General features: G+C 43.1%; 4 protein-coding genes across 5 annotated transcripts; 2 read left to right on the top strand and 2 right to left on the bottom strand.

Annotated features, from left to right (window-relative positions):
- Window positions 1-2,899: 2,899 nt before the first annotated feature.
- On the top strand, window positions 2,900-6,673 carry LOC117848707 (UDP-xylose transporter 3). Of its 2 annotated transcripts, none has more exons than XM_034730219.2 (8): window positions 2,900-3,093; window positions 3,176-3,405; window positions 4,096-4,280; window positions 4,617-4,684; window positions 4,759-4,891; window positions 5,299-5,460; window positions 5,539-5,805; window positions 6,116-6,673. In XM_034730219.2, the coding sequence occupies exons 2-8, from the start codon at window positions 3,282-3,284 to the stop codon at window positions 6,239-6,241; spliced, it is 1,065 nt and encodes a 354-aa protein (XP_034586110.1). In that variant the 5' UTR covers window positions 2,900-3,093; window positions 3,176-3,281; the 3' UTR covers window positions 6,242-6,673. The 2 variants fall into 2 exon arrangements, with proteins under 2 accessions (XP_034586110.1, XP_034586113.1); XM_034730222.2 differs by having other exon boundaries at window positions 2,900-3,097.
- Window positions 6,674-6,796: 123 nt separating this feature from the next.
- Window positions 6,797-9,996, bottom strand: LOC117848708 (uncharacterized). The gene is made up of 9 exons (XM_034730223.2): window positions 9,771-9,996; window positions 9,605-9,667; window positions 9,454-9,509; window positions 8,737-8,830; window positions 8,580-8,640; window positions 7,996-8,077; window positions 7,825-7,880; window positions 7,610-7,673; window positions 6,797-7,264 (listed from the first exon to the last, which is right to left on the bottom strand). Exons 1-9 carry the CDS (start codon window positions 9,915-9,917, stop codon window positions 7,201-7,203), a joined length of 687 nt encoding a protein of 228 aa, XP_034586114.1. The 5' UTR covers window positions 9,918-9,996; the 3' UTR covers window positions 6,797-7,200.
- A 4,289-nt stretch (window positions 9,997-14,285) lies between these two features.
- Window positions 14,286-18,295, top strand: LOC117850991 (5-amino-6-(5-phospho-D-ribitylamino)uracil phosphatase, chloroplastic). Its single transcript, XM_034732885.2, has 11 exons — window positions 14,286-14,446; window positions 14,527-14,619; window positions 15,435-15,503; window positions 15,614-15,718; window positions 15,997-16,051; window positions 16,919-16,992; window positions 17,204-17,287; window positions 17,367-17,507; window positions 17,615-17,680; window positions 17,774-17,883; window positions 17,961-18,295. Exons 1-11 carry the CDS (start codon window positions 14,339-14,341, stop codon window positions 18,127-18,129), a joined length of 1,074 nt encoding a protein of 357 aa, XP_034588776.1. The 5' UTR covers window positions 14,286-14,338; the 3' UTR covers window positions 18,130-18,295.
- Window positions 18,296-19,611: 1,316 nt separating this feature from the next.
- On the bottom strand, window positions 19,612-21,650 carry LOC117850992 (uncharacterized). The gene is made up of 3 exons (XM_072292339.1): window positions 21,154-21,650; window positions 20,159-20,949; window positions 19,612-20,079 (listed from the first exon to the last, which is right to left on the bottom strand). Exons 1-3 carry the CDS (start codon window positions 21,648-21,650, stop codon window positions 19,643-19,645), a joined length of 1,725 nt encoding a protein of 574 aa, XP_072148440.1. The 3' UTR covers window positions 19,612-19,642.
- Between the last annotated feature and the right edge of the window lie 1,662 nt (window positions 21,651-23,312).

Below are 23,312 nucleotides of genomic sequence, written 5' to 3'. Positions count from 1 at the left end.
TAGAGAAATGCATAAGCTTATTTGCCACATGAAACTTGTTTGCAGGAAGCCAAGAAACCTGCTTGAATGCAATCATGTTAGGAATAGCGCAGTTTGGAAGTCTGTCAGCTTGTTTCCTGTTGTGGTAGTAATGTGAGGGCGTGAGGCTCCAAGAACAAACTATTGGCTTTGTATAAGCTATGTATTGGGTTTGGTACCAACTCATGCCAAGATTGAAGAAACTAGGTCTTGATGTAGACCACTGGCTAGAGGTATACTGTTCCTTGACTTGAAATGAAGAGAACTGGCGCGTCAATTTGTATATACTTCAAGTGTGATGTGTCAACTGTTACTCAACAGAGAGAATTCATTTGGCCGGAACAGTTCGTCACAACAAAATGGCGTAAATTCGACTCTAAATGGAGTGAATTCGGTTTCAGAAGGCATATACAACTCGCAGTTCACCAAAAGAAATGAAGTTTCTTGTTGTGTGAAAAGGGGAAGGAAAATATATAGATATATATGCGGGAATGTGAATCAGCTTCCAAGTCATAAACTAATACTTCTGTTTTTAAGCTTTCAGCACATGGGAAGACGGCCTTTTCCAAGCTGGCCAGGGCATCAAGGGGTGAATTGCTCACATGTCAAAAGAGGACCAAAAGCAAGGGCTCATGAGATGACAACCATATTCATTCACACTACCAAACCTCTCCTTTTCCTGGCAGGCCAGCCAAACCCCTCTTTCTTGAATAAAAAGGATCTTCACCAAACAGCACAAGTAGGGGTAAAGCAAGGAACCTTGTTAGCAAAATTATTGATCCTTTGCATCTTGCAAAGGTTGCCATCATGCTAATGATGTGTGTACTAATGTTCCAACAAAGAAATAGAGAAATAGTACTTTTCTCTTTGATCAATGCTCTATGCAGTAGTTATGCTCTCCATGCAGTTACAGCTAAAAAAAATGCCCTCGAGAGTTTACCTCACTGTCATAAGGCACATGATCTGCTCCGGTAGTATAAACCAAAGAAGCTTAAGACAAAGAGAAGCATTGGATCCATGACCAAATGAAGCCCCATAACTCTCATGGAAACTAGGCCAGCAAAATAAACTAACTAGTGGCACACGTACGACAGGCTAAGCGGTAAGCGCCACCTCAGCTCAACCGTCGGATCACGCTGGCGATGCTGATCCCGCGGTCGAGGGATGGTTTCGCTGTGCTCACGGCAGGGCACATGGTCAACTGATCCACATGGTGTGTTGAGTTCTTCTAGTTGGCTGTTCCCTGCCATCTTTTCTTTGCTCTCCCATGGAAATGAGGCCAAGAAGAAGACCACCGACCCAGTGAGGCTACCTGCCAACCCTTTTGTTGGCTTGTGTTCCTCTATTATGAGACCCAACTTTCAAGCAACCACTTTGGTCAAACCTCCCCATAATACTCTACGGTTACATTAATTATGTCCAGTCATGTTCAAGGAACACAGTCACACACTCACATCCGATCCATCCGGCTGGTTTGTGAGTGCGGAAAAAACAGTGCTCGCACGTTTGAGTGAAGGTGGTATCTGGTATATTCCACCGGATTTTAAATTGGATGAACATGTGATGAAAAAGCTAGGTTGTTCAATTTGAGTTCTTGTTTTACTGGAAACCAAGACCCCAGGTCCACAGTAGATGCTAGCCATTCAAATTTCCTGCTCAGGCAACATCATACACGCTGGGCCGAACTGCATAGGATTTTTCTCGACAAATACAGATGAACTTCTAGTTTTTTTTTTTCCCCAAAATAAAAATACAGGCCTTGACATCCAAGTAGTAAATGTCTTTTGAGATTTAAGCTAGACCTTCTTATCTTTTATATCTTTTCAGTTGTAGACAACATTAGTAATGGCGTCATTAATCTGCCGTCTCATTGGTACCCACTTTCAGGCACTTCACGTCACTAGATTTGTTGCTATCAATTACTAACTCATTATCCTTAATAGCATAGAGTCCTTGGCGATATCTACAGTCATCTCCCAAGCATCATGTACAACGTCTAATGGCTGATACCATTATTACTTTAGCACAAATCACGCGCGAAAATGGATGGGTGAGTATGCTTTTAGCTAGGTGGAGAAAAAAATCAACACGACAAAAAAAAGACGTTTTATACGCGATAATGCGTAGAAAAATGGCTAGACAATCAAAAGAAATTTTGCACTAGGATAGAAAAAAATATTTTACGCGGGAAAAAAGATCAACATGTGCTTACACGACAGCTCAAATGGTATTTTTCATGAAACTTTTAGGGCCTGTTTGGATGCCTCATGTTAAAGTTTAACAAGTGTTAAAATTTTAACACTCTCAAATGGAGTGCTAAAGTTTAACACATTGGGATGTTTGGATGGTGTGTTAAACTTTAACATCTTTGATGGGAAATGACTCTATTGCCCCCTCATTTATGGCCGGCGGAGAGAGAGGGAGGAGAGAGAAGGGGGAATTGGTGGGAAAAAGTGAAGAGGGGGACCACTTTTAACAAGTTTAACAACTTTTAACACCCCCTTGAGGTGTTAAAGTTTTTGGGGTGTTAAACTTTAACACCTAAGTTTTAACACATCTGTTTGGATCTCAAAGTGTTAAAAAATGTTAAAACTAGGGTGTTAAACTTAACACCCTCAATCCAAACAGGCTCTTAATTACACGACAACTCTCGTGTGAGTCGTACCGTTTTTATCACCATTCAGTTAATGTTTCATTTGATAAAATCTATGCTACACATAGAATATGCAATTCGAGGAAAGAAAAGTAGGCTAGTCCCATAAAAAAAACTTTAAAAAATTAGCAAGGTAATTACTGCAAGTCAATACTCTCCCATACCGTCATGCCCTTCTAATCACTTTTCTCACCGACGGCGACCGACCAGCCATATAAGATACAGAAGCGAAGCGAACCGCCCCTCTCGTCTCCCTCCTCCCCGTCCCTGATTCGCGAGACCAGAGGGGCACGAGCGCCACCGCCCTGATCCCGCCCGCTCCTACCCAGATCTCACCGCCATTGCTGCCGCCCTGCCCAGATTCGCGCCCTCCTCGCCCAGATCCGAACGTGGTTCTGATTTCCCTAGCCGACACAGGAGCGGTAGGTCTGACCCGGCGCGACCTGTCTCTTCGTGCTTGCTGGTGTGGCTTGCTGATCAAAATGGGGTATTTCTCCGCTGCAGGTGCTCCGGGCGGCGTGATTCCAGCGGTTTGATTGGAAAGTTTTGATCTTTGGGGGGCGTTCGTTGGTTTGCTTGTCGGTGGTGGTGCGTTTGGAGAGCGGCGGAGATGGGCGTCGGCGGGGAGAAGTTCCAGCTGGGGACGGTGGGGGCGCTGAGCCTCTCGGTGGTGTCCTCCGTCTCCATTGTCATCTGCAACAAAGCGCTCATGAGCTCCCTAGGCTTCAACTTCGGTGCGAGATCTGACTGTTTACCGCCTCTCAGTGTAGTGATTTATTACATGTATGCTCGTGCTGTATGCTCTATGATTCGCGTAGATCTGTTTGCTCCATTGGGATTGTATTTCTGCTGCATGAGATGTGTGAGCAAGGTTCAAAACTTCAGATGATGTTGAAGGGGTTAGCTTCAGTGATAAGTTTGACAGAGGACTAGGAGTGCAATTTATCTCTGTCGAATCTTTGAGCTATCGCCATCGCCAGTTAGTGCCATTTGATTGTGAATAGAGGAATACGTGTGGTCTTGTAGCTAACTTGCTTTTATTTGAAGCTTTGATGGGCTGATGGCTGTGGATGTTCTTGGATTAGATTTACTTGTCTGTAGTTGGTGAGTGAGGTTGGGTATCATGTCATGGTTGCTTTTTGCTTAGGTTGCTTGAACTGAGGGAGAGTATCCTTGTTTGCTCTGGTGCTGCATTTGAATGGCATCTAGTTAACTTTGACTTGTGCTTTTATTATCGATAATGTAGGTTGACTTTTTACTGATAATTTGACTAAGGCCTTTATTGCCTTGACTTGCATTGCAAAACCTCATATCACAAAATACAATAGGATATTAGAAAACTTTATTAGATAACAATACTGGAGCATGCAATGCTGATTTGAGTGACTTCTAATTTTTGTGAAATATGTGATTGTGTGTCGCAGCCACTACCTTGACGAGCTGGCATCTGCTGGTTACATTCTGCTCCCTACATGTAGCATTATGGATGAAATTCTTCGAGCATAAGCCTTTCGATTCAAGGACTGTCATGGGTTTTGGAGTACTTAACGGAATCTCCATTGGGCTCCTCAACTTGAGTCTTGGCTTCAACTCTGTTGGGTTCTACCAGGTAAATAGCTATCTTCTTAATGTAATTCTCGTACCAGTCAGAATTTCCTAGTTATTTCACTCCAGTCCTGCGATTATTACTTGTCTGGTACTACAGCAGTAATACATTTTCGAGAGGTGGTAGTACGCCTACAGTTACTCGTGTGCAGGTCAAAAGATATCTTCTCATTATTGTGTGCCATCCACTCTCCTTGTGCTAGAAACATTATTTAGGTTACTTTGACTAGAGTTTCGACATTTTCTGTAAGGATTTATTGCAGTTGAATAATTGGTGTCCCCCTTCCTTCGATAATAATCAATCCACCTAACTGATGCTGAAATGTTCTTTTATGTCTAGATGACTAAGCTGGCGATCATTCCGTGCACTGTCATTTTAGAGACACTTTTCTTCAGGAAGAAGTTCAGGTTTGTGTTCGATACATTTTATGCATCTTTTCCACAATATTTTTATCTAACTTTTTTCTGACTCTACACTGCAGCCGGAGTATCCAGATGTCCCTTTCTGTGCTCCTTCTTGGTGTTGGTGTTGCAACGGTCACCGATCTGCAACTAAATGCTGTGGGATCCACACTGTCCCTGCTGGCAATTATCACGACTTGCATTGCTCAAATTGTATCCTTTCAGCAGCAGCTCCTATTTCTCTTCCATAAAATGAAATTTAAGGGTTAAATATTGTGTTGACTTGAGTAGGATGTGCACATACACAGTTACATTTCATGTGGTTAGGTTAGCGTTGTCCAAGTATACTACAAGGCCAACAGCGCTAGCTTATATTCACATCAATAAATGAGATAAAATCTGCCAGTTCAACACAAGTACCGGTCCTTCTAAATAAACAGAAGGCTGCCATGACTATCTTTCACTTTGCCAGTTCACAAGTACTTGTCAATGCACTTGTATTTTGTCCTGATATGCAGTCCTTTTGCCCTTGTTGTAGAACTCCATTGCATTTGAGTTTCTCTGCTATGTGTTCACGAATTCCTTGCTGTGTATTCACGTAATCCTTAACTGGTCATCAGATGACAAACACTATTCAGAAGAAGTTCAAGGTTTCGTCAACCCAACTGCTCTACCAGTCTTGCCCTTACCAATCACTGACCCTGTTTCTCATTGGCCCCTTCCTTGATGGCTTTTTGACTAACCAAAATGTCTTTGCTTTTAATTACACATCTCAAGTTGTGGTAAGTAGTGAGACATCTTTAGCAGACATATTCCAACAGTGTTCCGTCATATTCTAACTTCTCTTATTTCATTTGCAGTTTTTCATTGTGTTGTCATGCTTGATATCTGTCTCAGTGAACTTCAGCACTTTTCTTGTGATCGGAAAGACATCTCCTGTTACTTACCAAGTCCTGGGCCATCTGAAAACATGCCTTGTTCTTACCTTTGGTTATGTTTTGCTTCACGATCCATTTAGCTGGAGAAACATACTTGGAATCCTAATTGCAGTAGTTGGAATGGTTTTATATTCATACTTCTGCACAGTGGAGACACAGCAAAAAAACACTGAAGTCTCCCCGCAACAGGTAACTTTCTCGTGTGCTGAGCAATTTCAGTACGTACCATTAACTTTTGCTGCCCTTCAGAACTTGCCACCCTACCTCACTGTCAATGAGTGGCAAATCCTAAAAGGTGCATGAATTTAGCTGTAAATACTGAATTTTCTTTGTGTGGTTTGTTACATCTTTACAACAGATATGGAACAGATCAAAATATGCTTAGCTTAAGTTGCAAAAGTGTGATAATTGACCTTTTAAGCAACTTCAACATGTATTGATTCCATGCCCAAATTCATTTCTCTTGTACCTAATCACTACTGTGTTTCCTTAATTGCAGGTGAAAGAAAGCGAGGCAGCCCCTTTGATCTCAGACTCTTTGAGCAAAGTTGAAAACGGGGGTGGTGTTGCTGATGACGAGCCTCTTAAGGTACCCATGTGGAGCTCAAAGTATTCGCGGGAGTGAAAAAATTTCATCCTCTTGACGATGGCATCATACAGGATTCAATTTAGTAGGCAGATAGTAGGGTTGGAAGCCAACCCAGAGTGTAATGAATGTTTCAGTTACATTTTTGGGCTTCTTTAGCGTCGCTTATTACTAGCGGTGAATGGATCTGTTTCTCTGGAGGACCTTTACTTTCGGAGCCGCAGGTCTACCTTGAAACTAGACAGCAGATATTGTATGATTGTATCTGGATATGCTCCAAATCTTCTTACTGTAACTTCCCTGGACATGCCTATATCCAAAGATAGACTCCATTCTTTTTGTACCAAAGATCCAGATAACCAGAGTTGTGCATAGGTTCTAGTTTGTGCTGTTAGGTAATATTCACCTTGGACCCTGTTATGCAAGTGTTGTATATTTAAAGTCATTTAAGAAAACATCCATTTTCCTTTAGTTTTCCATTTAAGACTTCCGTTGTTGAGCTGCACGTTAACTGATTATCATTTCTTGATGATCCATACAGAAGTATGTTACTACTGATACAATGCTTCAAAGGAATTTTTCAAAATTTGGTCATTACAGTGTCAAGGTCAATTTGGTATTTTGTGAAAACATGTAACGCAAATCGTACACGTCTGGCCAGCAGTTTCAGCATTTTCCATTACATATTCTACAAAACCCACATAAACCCAAAAAACTGTCCACTCCCAAACTTCTGCAACGGATAGTAAACACCAAAACTCCAGTCCGGTCAAAATGCGACGCTGAGGATCCTATGTTTCATCTTTCTCCACTTTTCTCGTATTACACTGAAGTTCATTTCAGACCATGCACAAGAAAGAATGCACTGGATCCTCAGATGTCTGAGGTTCTAGTATAACAAGCTACACATCCAAGAAAACTGACTGTTGAGCATCTCTTGTTGGTGTTTCTATCAGTGTAGAAATTAGTGGACAACATGACATCTCATTGTGGATAGGTCACTCGACCTTTGCAACTCCACCCTCTGGCAGGCTACTATCTGCAACTGCTTCTCGCACAAACCTGCAAAGCAGAATGGTGTGGTGTCAACACGTTTTCAACAAGTTGTTCTGCATGATAGTATCGCTGGTTAGCAAATATCCTTGCTCATACATCATGATAAAAATGGAAGATTGCAGTGGTGCTGATGTTAACTAAGCTTGCTAATATTTTCAACCTCACTGTCTTGAGAAGCTATAATTCCCAGAATTACAGATGCTGACTCTTAAATAGTGGTGATACGATATGGTCCTATATGGATAGGGAGGTTTTGGACCAAATCAACAGGATTATCAATTTTTTAAGACACCAGAACCACTTATTATTCACCCTAGAATCCCATAAATAAATTAAATACGTAGAACTTACCTTGTCAACTTTTCTTGAGATGACTGTAGGACATAGATTGCAAGGATGAAGGACAGAACAAGCCCTGCACGTTTGAGTGACAAAAGTAATTAGGATCTGGCAAATTTATGCCTATATCAGAACAAATGATATCATAAATTGTTTGGTCAGTTGTTCATAGGATAAGATAAGCTCATACCAATGCAAAAGCTATCTGAATTAACCAATGAACTCACCAGATCCAAATAACACGTAAAACCCTCCAGCAACATCTATCTCTGACTGCTCTTCCCTGAATAAATTAAAAATATGAATTCAAGTGTTACAGCTTTCTTCAAAGTTGACAAAGGCTACTGCAGAAGGGTACATTTATAAACATTCAGAAAAGGGGCAGATAAAATTAATACCATGTATATCTAACAAGAACATATTTTGGCCAATTCTGTAGATCCCAGAAATTCTTCTTTATGTCAGGATGAACTTCTACATCTGCCAGTGAATGAAACGGTCAGTGGGTAGGATACTAAATTGACCATGTCAGCAAAAAAAGCATATCACAAAATTTTACTTCAAATGAAGTTTCCAGTCTCATAGTATAAAGAGGAAGGAGAGAGAGAACAAGATGTGGTAAAAGAGATGATTCATTTCATTATGATGTTTGCAAGCCTTGGAAATTAACATGTCTATAGCATTCAAAACTTGCCCAGTAGAACCAGCAATTGTTAATGCAGGCAAATCAATATTTGTGAGTTGAGACAGAGACTGCATGATTAGCGCACACAAATGGTTGACAACAGCAAAAGAACAACTTTGCACTAACTTAAATATTCAAAAGTTACACATAGGGCAATGATAAAAGCCCCCATCACTAGTGTTTAGTTGACAAATCTAGAACCTAGACATAATTTTAGGGGGCAAAAACTTTAAAAAATTAGTATAAATGGCATTCACAAAAATGAAATATAACAAGAACAGATAATACATTACGTACAGTGGTGAGGCATGTCCACAACTTTAGCTGTTACCCCAAGTAGATCATTTCCAGAGTACTTCTGTAAAATCCACATGAATATGCTATTAAACCCAGGAAGGCAAACGGTCCACAAGGATTGTGTAAACAAAAGTCCAGCAACGAGTATATTCCTCACCAAATGGAAATCGATCATTGGAACTTCAGAGGTTTTGCGATTTATAACATAAAGCCAAGGAACATGGAACTTTTCCTGTCCAATTTGAAATGTTCTGCATAGTTATATCAGGTAAGACAAACACATTTCTGAAAATATGGTCTCATTAGTCATTACAAAAACATAATTGAAGCAAAAGCATAACAAGTGATGCAACCCTATCGTTGTCATTTATTTTTATTTCCTAATCAAATTCAGTAAATTTTAAGACAAGGGTCAAGTTCTATTGCAATTACAGAGGAATTATAAACATATTTCTTACGGGCTTTTGCCCAGAATCTTCTGAAGGTTTTCTAAGCCATATCTATATATTCCAAATCCTCTCAACCACATTCATCCAGTGACACGTGGCTAAGTCATTCCAGGATCTTAATTTTACGCAAACACATGAAGCATGAATCAAACCTAAATGCATTGGTGATTATTTACTCACAGCAAACCTACAATCATGCTACAACCAACAATTCGTCCAATCAAAAGTACAAGATAAGCTTGAGTTCAACATTTCCCATTTTTGCATCTAGTAGTTTTAGAAAATATTCAACTCGGCAACAACAAAATAATAACCACGAGCAGTTCGCACAATCGCACTAAATATCGCATGACACTTATGTATAATTCAACTATTGTAGTCTCATGCATGCTGATTCTGCAGTATTTGAGGGAGATGGTACTCACATCTTGTACGGATCAGCACCAGTGAACCCGGTTGGCTTTGGGATCGGCATCAGCACCTGCACAAGAAACCTCAACCAAATCACCAAACCTCCCCATAAGAAAAAAGCCCGGATATGGAACCCTCGAGCTGTTCTAATAGCTCTAGCCTCACCTCCCGATTGACCGCGAAGGCCGGACAGTGGCGGCCCACCACGTCGAACCACACCGATCTCGACTGGAAGACAGCGGGAAAAAAAAAAGCACAGATCAGGCACACGCGAACCGGAATAGCTCTAGGATCGCTGCTCTTGAGAAAGGGTTGAGGTTGATTGGATTACACCGTGGTACTGGCCGGCGCGGAACATCGGGACGATGTCGCCGGGGCGGTAGGCGGCGGCGAAGGTTAGGAGATACGAGCATAGGAGGAAAAGGAGGGCGAGGAGGAGGCCGCGCGGGGTGGATGTGGTGCTCCGGCGAGCGGCCATGGTGGTGGCGCGGTGGTCGCCGGAGTTGGGAGTGGCCGGTCAGGACGGGCACGACGAATGGGTGGGTTGCGCCAGATCTGGCAAGACCTCTTGGGCTTTGACTAATCGTGGCTCTGTCAGTTTGGGCCTCCAAATGTTCAGCCCAATCAATTAATATCAAGCCCAATTCTGATATTGTTGCCGGGGCTATAAAGATTTGGCTACACGCGTTGAAACGTGTAAAGCCGTAAAAGGGTTGTCGAGTTTTCAATTCTCGGCACGCGCCGACATCGTGCAATTTTGTTCTACTGCCAGCCCGAGCGTTGCGATGGAACAAACACTAAGTTTAGTAGTAGGCTAAACAAATCGTACTCCTTTCATTTTAAATTGTGAGTTGTTTTAGTTTTTTCAGGTGCATAGGACTCGTTTGGGACTGTTATGGCCGTGGCTAAAATGGTTCCGGCTGTAGCTTCTTTGGTGGAGCAGCTTTTTTTTGACTCCAGCTTATCTGGTTGGAGAAACGTTTGGCAAAATGGATGCTCCTTGCTATTTAAAATGGATAGAAATGTGAAATATCCACAATACCCTTCGTTAGGTTTCTTTCACTTTCTCCTGCTTTCTCCATATTTCTTTTTTCTCTCTTCTTTTTTATTTCTCTTTCCTTCTTTTTTATTTCTCTTTCCTCACCCCTTTCTCTCCTTATCCATAGTGCCGCCCCAGCATCTTTGCTCCACCGCCGGTCCAAGCACCTCCGCCGCTAGCGTCTCTGCTCCACCGCCACCTCTAGAGCTTCCTCCCTCCACCAACCCCCACTGCTTCCGCTCCCGGCACCGCAATCCGCCGGTCCCACCACGCCTCCCTCCGTCTCACGTCCCCCACTCCTCTGCTCCACGTGGCGGCCCGCACCTCTATCCCGCGCCGTCATCACCATACGCCTCAGGTCAGCCGGCATCGTCCACGACGTTGGCCCCCTTGAGTCCGCTCCTCAGCGCACGCCGTCGGCCCGTGCCCCAGCACCGCCACCCGCAAGTCTCGTATTCATTCTCTGCCCCCTCCTTCCTACCCTCGGCGGCCCGCTGTTGCTGCCACTGCCGCCAGGAGGATGGCCGACGTCCTGTCTCCGGAGGCCTGGCACACCCGCCAATGGCGCAGGGCCATCGAATACCACGCCACCTTGCTCGCCGACCACCTTGCCCAGGGCATCCTTGCGCCGATCTCCCGCATCGTCTGCCTCGGCGGCACGCCGGAGGGCTCGCCATGCGGGAGCTCGGGGTTGTTGCCGCTGTTGCCGTCCACAAGAAGAGCTCTCTGCCGCTCATCGTCGCCAGTCACGACACCCGCCTACCCTTCAACACCAACTCCGTCAACTTCGTCTTCGCCGGTCGCGCTCTCGACACCACCAAGCGCCCGACCGACCTCGCCGCCGAGGTCGCACACAGGGGCAACGCGGGGCGCTCCGCTCCAGCTGCCGCCCGCATCCAATCCCCCTCCTTCACCTCTCTATTTTGAAGAAAGGAGAAGCCTTTTCCCGTTTAACCCCCTCCCTTCCCTCCTTTTTTCACCCGAGCCCCCTCTCTTCAAAATTTGGAATGCGGGTTGATTCCATGAAAATTGAGGGACTTTTTTTTGCAAAATGACTACGACGTACGAAAAAACTGGGCAGAAACCTTACTTGCTTTAATATTACTAGCAAATATGCCCGTGCGTTGCTACGGGTGAAAGTCATATAGATATGTTATGTGCTATTTTGATATCTTACGAAATCATTTAAACATAAGACATCAAAATAGCCAGCATGAGAAGGCACAATTGTTTTACATGGGCGTAGCCTGCCCTATAACCGTGCGTGGAAATTTTGGTCAAGAATGAGCCTTGTCTTCTATTTCTACCACATCAGGGTGAAATCACCCTCAGGCCCATCTAGTAGCCAGCGCATCGTCGTCCCTGAATCGCTTGGCTACAGGCTCGTCAACGCCGAACAAAACTCACCAGTGAGAAGCATGAAACCCTAGCACATTTGATCCCTCCTCCACTTTTCACGATTGAAAGAGCGACGACGCGAGCGGAGGCCGACATTGGCGCATATCGGATCCAACGACAGTACAAGCTGAGGCTCGTCATCTACGAAGTCGTCCCCTCCATCCTTCCCGGTTTATATAAAATTCAAAAGTTTTTGTATCATGGTGACATGACATGTGTAGTTTCATTAGATCATATTTTTCTTACACATGACCCATCGTGACATAGTCTACAAGTGCTGCGGTAGAGGGTGGGAGGATCAATTGGGTAGTGCATGCGGTCGCACGCATCGGCATAGATATTCACTTCATCTTTCCAACGTTTAATTGAAGTATAGATTGCACAATCATCGCAAGCTAACGCATGGTCTGGTGCTTAGCTGCCTGTCTGTGAATTCTAAAATCCTGCGTGGGTGAACGGTTTTTGCCGTTTTTTCTCCGTAATCTTTACTCGCTTTTTAATATTATAGGTAAAGATATAGGTAGAGATAAGATTACTCAGCATTATCGAAAAAGAAAATACTTCAATTTAGAACTAGCGGGGAAGTTCTTTGTACCTTTGACTTGCACGTGTCATAGCTATCGGGATAGATTTCCAGTACAAGCAAGAAAGGAAGAAGACGGACTCCTCCTATGATTCCACCATCAGTAGCCAACAACTAGGCTACTCAATACCCAAGCGTAGGGTGCAATATACAACTCACCAAACAAGACGTAGGGTATTACGTTACTCTGGTGGTTCGAACCTGTATAAATCTGTGTCTTGTGTCCTCGCTTTTACCTTCAAGTTCTAGGTCCGGTGATTCTTCACCAACCAATCTACTACTCCGAATACTCCCGTAGTAGGTTGCCCGATTTAAACACCGACCATAGCTACCAAGTATCAAAATTTTAGAAAGCTGATTAAAATTTCACGCCTATTCACGTTATATGCATGTCATACCTACCAAGTTTCAACAAAGACACAAGGAAGACGGAAGACATTTTCATTTCATCTTCGCAAAAAAAATTCTTTTTCATACTTTGATCGAGGATCCAGGGAGGAGCATTATAACAAAATGCACAGGCTAGAACCTTTTTGTTGTTGTGAAATAAGGCTTTGTGTTATCCAAGAAGATTTAGAGAAGATTTTTCCCCCTCCGTGCGAAATGCAGAGTGAAAAATGCCCTTTGGCACTAAGAAGTGAAAATTACACTATTGTTGCCCGTAATTCTTGCTTCTCGAAGATGTTTGGATGCAACTTTTTTTAAGATACGGTTTTGAATTTTATAACCCTTTTAGAACTTTTCTGTTGTGAAAATGATATTTAGGACTTCAATCTATGTTTTATTTGACATTACTTGTAATTTCATATTTTGATACAACTAATAAGTGTACATTCTTTTTTCTGCATGCAAGATAATCTCTACTATTATTAAAGCAAGTACCAGAACCGGAAGAAAATGAAAAACCGACCTCCCTTCCACTAAACCGGCGCACCCTCCCATTGAACCGTCGTCTAACAGGGTTAGAAACCGGCCACCCTCCCTGTTGAACCGGCACACCTGTGAAACCCCACCCTCCCACCGAACCGGCACACCACGTGGAAAAGAAAAAGTGAAAACCGACCCACTAAAATCCCAAAAACTTAGGCTTGGGCAAAGGCTCGAAGCCACAACCTGAGGTTCTGCTGGAAGAGGTCCCACCATCAGAGATACATTTTATCTGTGTTTTAGGAGCACATTTTGTTATATTTGATCAAACAGGGGATACCCCACAAAACTCCCACTATCATATGTCATCATACAATATATATAGACACATACATTTTATTAGTATTACATTTTAGTATTACTATATAATAAAAAGTTCTTAAAAAATGCATCCATATATAATATCACAATTTTTTAATTTGTATATCTAATTTTCAAACATTAGGGATCAAGAACAAAGTATGTATGAAAAGTCCAATACTACTAAAATAAAAAAATTTACATAACACGATAAAAAAATATAGTGTGCTACACGACACGATAAAAATCATCGTGCGCTAAGCAACGTCGTTTCGTCGTAGCAACGCATGAATAAATTGAAAAAAATCATTCTAGAAAGAGCATACTTTTGGCTTGAGATATTTTCCCAAGAAACCAACACTTTATATGGATATATATGAGATATAGCCAAGGTATCAAGCATTATCCAAAAGAAAGATACCCAAGACTATCGAGAAAATTCTTTTATATGAGAACTTCTGGCGGGTAAAATTTCACATCAATTCACTCTATACCTACCAAGTATACATACCAACAAAAAGAAATAAAATTCTCCTTTCTTCCCACATTTACAGCCAGAAAAATAATAGGAAATAAATAGGAAATCGGGAAAACTCTAAAAATAAAACCCCTCCACTACTATCACTCTCTTCCTCTCTTCTTTCCCCTTCCAATGGAGTCCTGTAGCTTCCGCCCCGCCACCGCGCCTTCCCCCTTCCCCTCGGCGCCCTCCTCCTCGTCTTCATCCCCGCGCGCCCCGTGCCCCAATCTCCGGTTTCCTGTGAGCACCTCCTTCCTCCGCTCGTATTACCCTAATTTCTCGATTTTTTTTCTGATTTTTTTGGGGGTAATTTCTTACAGAGACCAAGAAACGGGAGACAGGTTGGGGTGCGGAGGAGGGCGTCCGGATTTGATGCCTTCCCGCCCCTCCCTGGCAAGGTCTTCGTTGATGAGGTGGGTTCCGTGGTTTTTTCTTTGCGCTATTCTGATTTCATGGATAAAGATGGCATTTTCGTGGTTAGTGTTGTATTTGTTTCAAGAAACTTGCCCTACTCTAGGCGCAACAAATGTGGGCAATCAGCTGCGTTGGTGCGAGTTCCAAAGTAAAATTTTCGCTTCTATTTTGAAAATCAGTACCATCGTCTTGTTCCTCTGTTAATCTTTTGTGCGCTTAGCTCTGATTATTTGCAACGCCTTTAGATTAGAATTAGACTCTTCCTTTCGTTTCAGTGCATTAGTTACCAAATTCCATGTAAAAAGGGCAATTGATTGGATGTATGAAAGCTGGATCCTTCAAGTGAATGCTTGTCCAGTATATGTGGCTCATGTTCAGTTTCATCTCTAGCCTAGCCTAATTTGCTTGCGACTACGAGGAATTGCTGTTGTTGTATATGTGTTCTCAGGCTAGGTGTCTGAGCGAGCTAGTACAGATATCTATCAAGGTGCATTTTGGCCCATATGCATTTTTGTCACAGGAATCAAACTGTTCTTGTAAATTTCCAGCATTCCAAATATGTCCTTGTTTTATATAAATTTGTCCTGGAGCTTCTCATGGGATTGAGCACTGGGCAGTTAGGCTTCTTCTTGAGATCCTTTTTTAGTTGTGTTTCATGGAGTTTCTCCATAGCTCTGGATTAGTAACGTGCTATAAAATTGAAACCACATCAAGCACTATTCAATATCAGTCCATCAAAATACTTCCTAGGTCAGGAGTTACATTTTCATGTTGTGAGTCACAGGTTAAAACTATGTTTTTTTTGGTTTATTAGGCAATTGGAGCTGAATATGGGGAAGGCTTCGAAACATTTCGGATGGATGGACCACTCAAGATCGATGTGGTAAGTATATATCATCTTAAGTTGGTTTGACATATCAGATCATATGTATTTAGTGCCTAACAAGATTTCTACGGTGTTAATTTTTGTTATAAAATTTCTTCACGTTTCAGGATTACCTGAATGAAAAATTGCAAGAATGCTTCCTTCAAAGGATAAGGCATGCCATGAAGCCGGATGAAGCTTTTGGTCTAATTTTTTCGTGGGATAATGTCATTGTGAGTTTTCTTTTGGTGTTACAGTGCATCAAATTTTGTGTTCTAAATGCCATCTTGGAATTTTCTTGGCTATAACTGTGAACTGCAGGAATAATGCAAACAAAGTTTATTTACACTGGACATATTTCAACTTTTATTTGGTTCGGTGCACCTCTTGGTGTTGTTTGCACTTCATTTGTACATTTATGCTTGTATGTATAGTTTACAATATGTCATTGCTATATGGGTTATTGTGTCATTGATTGATTGACATGTGATGTCCCTATCTATTCTTTTAGGCTGATACAGACTCGCTAAAGTTGGATGCTTGGAGACAGCTTGCTTTGGAGGAAGGTATATTTATAAGCAACTTTGTGTATTTTTGTAGGACACCACTGCTATGTGACTCTGTTTCTTTATGCGAGAATGGAAATTACAGACACCATTTCCTATTTGTATAAATTCATGTCTTCCTTTCCATATACTCAATACTGGTTTCCATTGAGTTCAGTATTGTCTAGTATAAGCACATAAATGGTTAGCGCTCTTTTGGACTGAAATATTGCAAGGGAAGGAAGGGGTGTTGTACGAACAATGCAGGTTGATGTTCATAGTTTATAGGTTTCCAGTTGTGACATCAAGTTTTGATGCTAATAGCTACATTATGGACCAATTTACGGACAAAGTATTGGATATGCAGTCAGCTTCTTTATGCAGTTAAAAATGATCATATTGTCATGCAGAGGTAGTTGTCCTTAATGGGATTTTTGTTATGCTCTGCAAATATTTATTCTACAAAGAGTCAGTGCACCTGTTCTTCTCACATTGGCTTTCCTACAATGTTGATCCAGGAAGAACACTTGACACTTGAATTTGGATTTCAGTTTGATTCATGATGCTATATCTGAAGTCTAATAGCACCATCTTCCGTTCTGGGCATTTACTTTAGCTTACTATAAATAATAATATGGGCTTACTGCTCTGAAAGGTCAAAACTGTCTTATAAGCTTGTAATAAGTTATTGAATTGATGTTTATCTCAATGTTCATCCTTGTGGTGTGTGTTGGTGTTCCAATCCAACGGACCGGTGTTGTTTTCTTGTGTGCTGCCCAGTCAAGGTCTCTTCTTCTTTTTAATATAATCGGCAGCTTTTCTGCCTGGTTCGTTAAAAGAAAAGGATGCTACCTTGATATACTTTCTAATGTTCTTTGTCTCATGCAGGGAAGGATATCCCAAGTGCTGCTCATGTCCGAAAGAGTATACTTCATGGTGCTGCTGACCATGTTCTTAGAAAGGTGTGACTTTGTTGCATGTGTCATATGCTGTATCCATTGAATTTATCACCATTTCTGCATCATCAATTGATGTGTCATTTTGAAACTCGAATTTGCCACTTAATTATCTCAACAGAAAACAAAGGGAAAAGAAAATGCATACTCTCACTTGGTATCTCTTCTTTTTTCGATTCTGTTCGGAACTGACTGGTTTATACTTGTGCCCATCCAGGTTTTGTATTGGGCAAGAGAGGAAGATAAAATGGAAAAACTGAAAGCACGCCTTATAGAGCTATACTACGAAAACCTGTTCAAAGTAATTTCTTTACTGTTTTGTGCAAACAGTGTTGCTTAATTTACAATATTATCATATCTTAATTGTTCATTTTGTTCAGCTGGATACGCCCGTAGAAGGGTTGAGAGAATGGTTGGATGCTGTTCAGACAGCCGGGATACCCTGTGCTGTCGCATCATCCCTTGACAGGAGATGCATGATCGAAGCTCTGGATCGTATGGCGCTAAGCAAATATTTCAAGGTCATTTGATCCACCATTTAAGCTTTCTAAGGTTTACTGAATACTGTTGCATGAAAAGCGTGCTTCTTAGCAATGTCGATTTGATTCACTTTGGTTGTTGATTGCAGGCGATTGTGACTGATGAAGATGACATGGAGTCGATAGCAAATAGGTTTCTGTCAGCTTCTATGAAGGCATGCTTCTTTTCCACCACCACTAATTGTTGAGCTGTGTGTTGGGAGTATACTGGTCACATGTTTGCTGTTCTTTTTTTGCCCCCTCCGCAGTTGGATCGTAAACCCTCAAAGTGTGTGGTGTTTGAGGACGACCCAAGAGGCGTCACGGCTGCTCACAACTGTACCATGATGGCAGTCGCACTGATCGGTGCTCATCCAGCGTACGCAGCTGCCCTTTGAAGCCTGTGATTCTATTCCTCTTGGATCTTAACTGGGTACTAACTCTGATTACTTGTAGGTATGAGCTGGTACAGGCCGACCTTGCGATCGCAAAGTACAGCGAGCTCTCAGTGATCAACCTCAGGAGGCTGTTTGCTAACAAGGGGATAAGCTTCATGGACCTACAGAAACAGATAATCGAGAAGGCGCCTCCCAAGAGGAGGCTGACAGTAGACACCATCTTCTGATTGATTCTTCCCTTTTGGCTCCTGTCTGCCAGTATTGAACAGCCAGAGCCAGCCGCAGCCCGGTCGTTCCGTGCTGTTGTATATAAAGATAGTGCTGATGTAGGTTATCTGCCCTGTATACCCCTTGGCCTGACTAAATGTGGTAGTTGTATCGTGATGACATCCATTATTGGTTGCCCGCGTCCCACCGTCCGCTGCATGACCCCGAAGCATCCCGTGTACTGTCGCGTGTTCGGTTTGCCTCCCGGTACCGAAACGGCGCACCCCCCCGTTCCTTTCCCTCGCTCCATCCCGCATCGCCCCATCCGCCCAGAGCGCACCTTCTCTCGCGAGCCGGGATGGCGCGATGCTGGCGGGAAGATTTCGGCGGAGGGCGGGAGATGGCGCCGTATCGGGGCTAAAGGCGCGGGAGGTTACGGTGACCTCCTATCCTCGGGCCATTTTCTTTGCTCCCCTCCTCCCCGGTGCGCCTTCTCCTCTTCCTCCTCCTGTTCGAGCTCGGTTCGCCGGTGACTCGAGGTACTCCGGCGGCGCCCTGTGCCCCCGGTGGTGCTGCGGCGGTACATCTCCCCCTCCTCTTCACGCTGCTTGATCCCCTCTCCCCCGCTGATCTGTCGATTCGTATTTTTTTGGTTGGTGTCGATGAACCCTAGGCTATTCTTCTGTCAGATCCGTGCGCTCCTTTTGTGGATTTAAGGTTGTGATGAACCGTAGGTACTTTTTCTGATGCAGATCTATGGTTCTCACATGTGTAGAGGTCGATCTGAATTTTTGTTCGGTTCTTGTGTGGGTCGGGGTCCTCCGGCGGCACCCTGTGCCTCCGCCGGTCCTGCGACGGTACATCTTGGTTGGTTTTCATCCACCCTATGTTGTTTGTGCATCTCCATTTATGGTTTTGATGAACCCTATGTTCGTTCTTATGCGCATCTAAGGTTGTCGTGTATATTTGTGGATCTGATTTCTTGAGTCCTGAAATCATGGCTTACTGCTTTGCAACCAATGACGCCCTAGTTAGCTGAGCAAAGTGCCTAGGTCGATGATGATTCCTTGTCGCCGGAGGAGCACCTTCGGGTGTGGCAGCCGCGTCTAGGATAAAATGTAGTTCAGAATGTTTGCTTGGTTAACAACATGACCCCAAGTTTTTGTATACTGAGCTCTAATGAACACTGCATTGTATTGTTAGACATGGGCCCTGTTTGGAGTCGCTTTTCTGGAACTCGCTTATCTGACAAGCAAGCTTATCTGATAAGCCTGCTGCCTGGATAAGCTGCTGTCTGAATAAGCAGGGTGTTTGGCAATCCTGATTATTTTGTGTCGATTGTCTGTCCGGGTTGGTAAATTGACCTGAATGCCCCTAAGGCTGAAAATAGCTCATTTTTATTGTGAATCTGAGGAGAAGACAATAATTCTAATGCCTTTGGAGTATGTTAAATAGAAATTACATTACAATAATATGAAATTCATTGATAGATCGGTCTAGTATGGAAACATCCATCATGGGTACAACAACGAATCATGAAACCATAGCGACAGCAATAGCATCACGCAATGCACCCATATCAATATCATCTCCTAAAGCACCACCACCACCATCCGTGCTAGGTTGGGTTGGATTACCATCATCTTCCGCAAAATCCTCTTCAAAATGCACGTCATGTACCGCACTATCTCTGATGAAATTGTGAAGGGCCATACAAGCAACTATAATTTTCGACTGCTTGTTAACCGGATAACTGGGCAAATTCAAGAGAATGCGCCACTTCATCTTTAGAACTCCAAATGATCGCTCAATCACATTTCTAAGGGATGAATGTGCATGATTAAACACTTCTTTCAATCCTACCGGATGCTGACCATGCTGCCATTCAGAAACATGATACCTCTGTCCCTTGTAGGGTGCAAGAAATCCTTTTCTATTAGGATATCCAGAGTCAACAAGATAGTACTTGCCTGCATGTTATATTTATACGTTATATCACAATGAGCAAATATTCCCTGAAAAATAAATTGCAACATAACTCGTCCTTACCATCGGGAGGATGTGGAAATTGATCCTTGTATGTGAGAAGCGTGTCCAATAATACACGAGTATCATGGACAGAACCAGGCCAACCAGTGACAGCAAATGTGAACCGCATATCAAAGTCACATACCACCATGACATTTTGTGAAGGATACCCATGCCGACCAATGTATTTCGGTTGATCAACTAATGGCACAGTTACGGGTATATGGGTACCATCAATTGCTCCTATGCAATCTTTGAAATGAGGCCAAAACCTTGCTTCTTGTAGTTTAGGATGAATAGTAGAAAATTGTGGATCCTTAGGCCTCACAATGTCAACAGCTAATCTCATGATAGATTCAAGAACCTCTTCAAATTTTCTACTCACAGTTTCTAATGAGCGATGGAAATTATTCTTGCATTGCCTAAAAGATTGAGGTGCACCACAAGCCCATAGAAACATTCCTAGTGCTTCCTTGCTACAAAATTGTCTACTTGATCTCAACCCATAATCTTGCACCAAAGTGTCATGAAGGCTTAAGAAAACTGACCTCCTCATTCTGAACATGTTAAAGCACTCCACTGGATCTTGTAGTTGCAACTCAACCCACTGTATTCCAGTCATCCTTGCTATCGTAGTAGTAATCTTCTTCTTGTTCATACCAGATGATGCCATGTAGTCCAGACCAAGCATTGCCACTATGTAATCATCATCAGTGTCATCAGATTCATCAACATCCATGGTATGAATAGAATCACTGTTGCCTTCACATTCACTAGTTGCACTAGAGGTACTCATCAAAACAAATGCAAGCCTGTCAAAAAGCACTAACCAAGTCATCAGATGAATTTTTATTGTTACAACACAACTAATAAAAGGTTCATAGTCTCACACAGCATACTTAGAATAGTGAAATTATGTCTCACACAACATAAGAGAAATGAAAGAGAAATGGCACACTAATGCAACACCCTAATGCTTCTTCCTTATCTCCCAAGCCCTCCTCAGCCAATTCAACCTCCCATTTTGTGTCTTCAATGTAATGAACACATCACGATTTTCCTTTTTTTGAAGAAGTTGTGTGGCATAGAAGTGTTCATCACTCCCCTCCTCAGCCCCATCCTTAATGACTTGCTCCAACATACTTCCAATCTCATCTCTAACATGATCAACAACTTGTGAAGTAGCTGAATGTTTACTACTTTGAGCTTTCAACTCATATGCATCGACCAACCGCTTCATGCACTGGTCTCTAAAAGTCTTCTTCTTCTTTCCTTTAGGGGAACTAGGAGCTGGCCTTTTTGAAGCCCTCCGCTCAGAACTGGATGGGGTCTTATGTGCCTCCCTATCATTGTTGCCCTCAACATCAACAACATCATGTTCATCAACATCAACGTTTCCATCACCACTTGGAACATATGAAGTTTCATTTGTAACAATGACCGATTCGAACATGATTCGCATCTGATCCTCATATTCAAGCGGAGCTGTTCTGAACCGGATACAACCTGGCATAGCCTATAAAATATCATCAAAACAGCTTGCTATTATACTCCAATTGAAAAAAAAATAAACAACGTGTATACGAACTATATCTCTAGTATGATTGTTAGTGGGCTCACCTTATTTTGTTCTTCCCACCATTCATCGTCAGCCACAATACAACCAGTAACAGGATCTCTTCCCAATCCGGTTGATCTCAAGTTCAAAGTCTTCCATTGGGTATACATTTTTTTCAATATATCCCACCTATTCTTCATTTGACTCTCACCGTATGGCCTCTTGGTACGCTCATAAAACTTTCTAAGAAGGTTTGCATATCCCACCGCATTCAAACATTGCTGCGGCCGATTGAAAGCAAGTACTTCTTCCACACAAATGTCATTGAAAGCTTTCGCGGCAAATGAATCCCATTTTGCCACAATCTTTGACGACTTTTCCATCTAAAATTTGATTACAGTATTGTAGAATTAAATACAAATCTACGAGCTTGTTCACTGATCATACAACCCACAATCTGTCATTTTAGCAATCCATCAAGAAGTGACACAAATTTTACCTTGCTATTTGTTGGCGGCCTTGCAGTCGTAACAGGTACAGCTGTTCAGATCCTTCGCAGCAACTGCATGCATAAGTAGAAAGAATTAATGACTTTATTTAAACCACCAAGTAGAAAGGTTACGCATAAGTCGTGAAAAAGAGATTAAATCGGGATAAAAGGGTCCCCACGAGTTAATACAAAAGGATAGTATCCCCTACATAGTCAGATGTGGTGTGTAGGTGGAATGGCAAGGAAGCTACGCGCGAGGCTGGAGGTTGTGGGTTCGAATCCCACGAACCGCGCACGCGCATATTTCGCGTGAAAAATCGCGTGACTTGTGACTTGTGACTTGCGGCGTGCGCGTGTGGGGGCCCTGCTTGGGATTTTTTTTTGTTTGCAAACCCAGGTAATTAATCAACCTTGTCATTTCTATATTGCAATGATGATGCCTATATTTTCACATTTGATGGATACCGATTTGATCTTAAAACAAAATCTATGGAAATCTGACATCATACTAATGTAGCAATTGACAATCCAGAACAATACCTAAAAACTATGCACCTATACAAAGCCTTGACATCTCATAACTCCACAAATTTGGCCCTACCCCCAGAGATCAGCACCTTCCAATCAAGTTTCATACAGTAACAATTGGGACTAACAACACTGCGCACAAGTATATTTGCGTTTACCAGATTTAACTACAGCAGCTACATATACACAAACTACAGCAGCTACCGTATGCTATTCATCAGGAAGTTTTGCTAAACAGATGGCTTACCCAAACTTGCCAACTTCCCCCACCTACTGCAACCTGAAATGCTCTGGCGTCCGGCGGCGGGGGCGGATGGTCCAAACCCAGGCGGCTCTGGCGTCCGGCGGCGGGGGCGGCGTTCGGCGGCGGGGCGGCGTCCGGCGGCAGGGGAGTCTGGCGGCGGGGGCGTCCGGCGGCGGGGCGGCGCCCAGGCGGCAGGACAGTCCGGCGCGCGGGGCCGGATCCCAGGCGGCGGAGGCGGCGCCTAGGCGGGGACGTCCAGCGGCGGGGTCGGCGACCAGGCGGCCAGCGGCGGGGGCGTCCGGCGGCGCCCAGGCCCGCGGCGGGGGCCTGGCAGGGGCGGCCGGCGGAGGTAGGG

Source organism: Setaria viridis, chromosome 3, assembly GCF_005286985.2.
Source record: "Setaria viridis chromosome 3, Setaria_viridis_v4.0, whole genome shotgun sequence".
NCBI lineage: Eukaryota > Viridiplantae > Streptophyta > Magnoliopsida > Poales > Poaceae > Setaria > Setaria viridis.
Note: the sequence above shows the minus strand (reverse complement) of the source record. Positions and strands in the feature narration are given on the sequence as shown.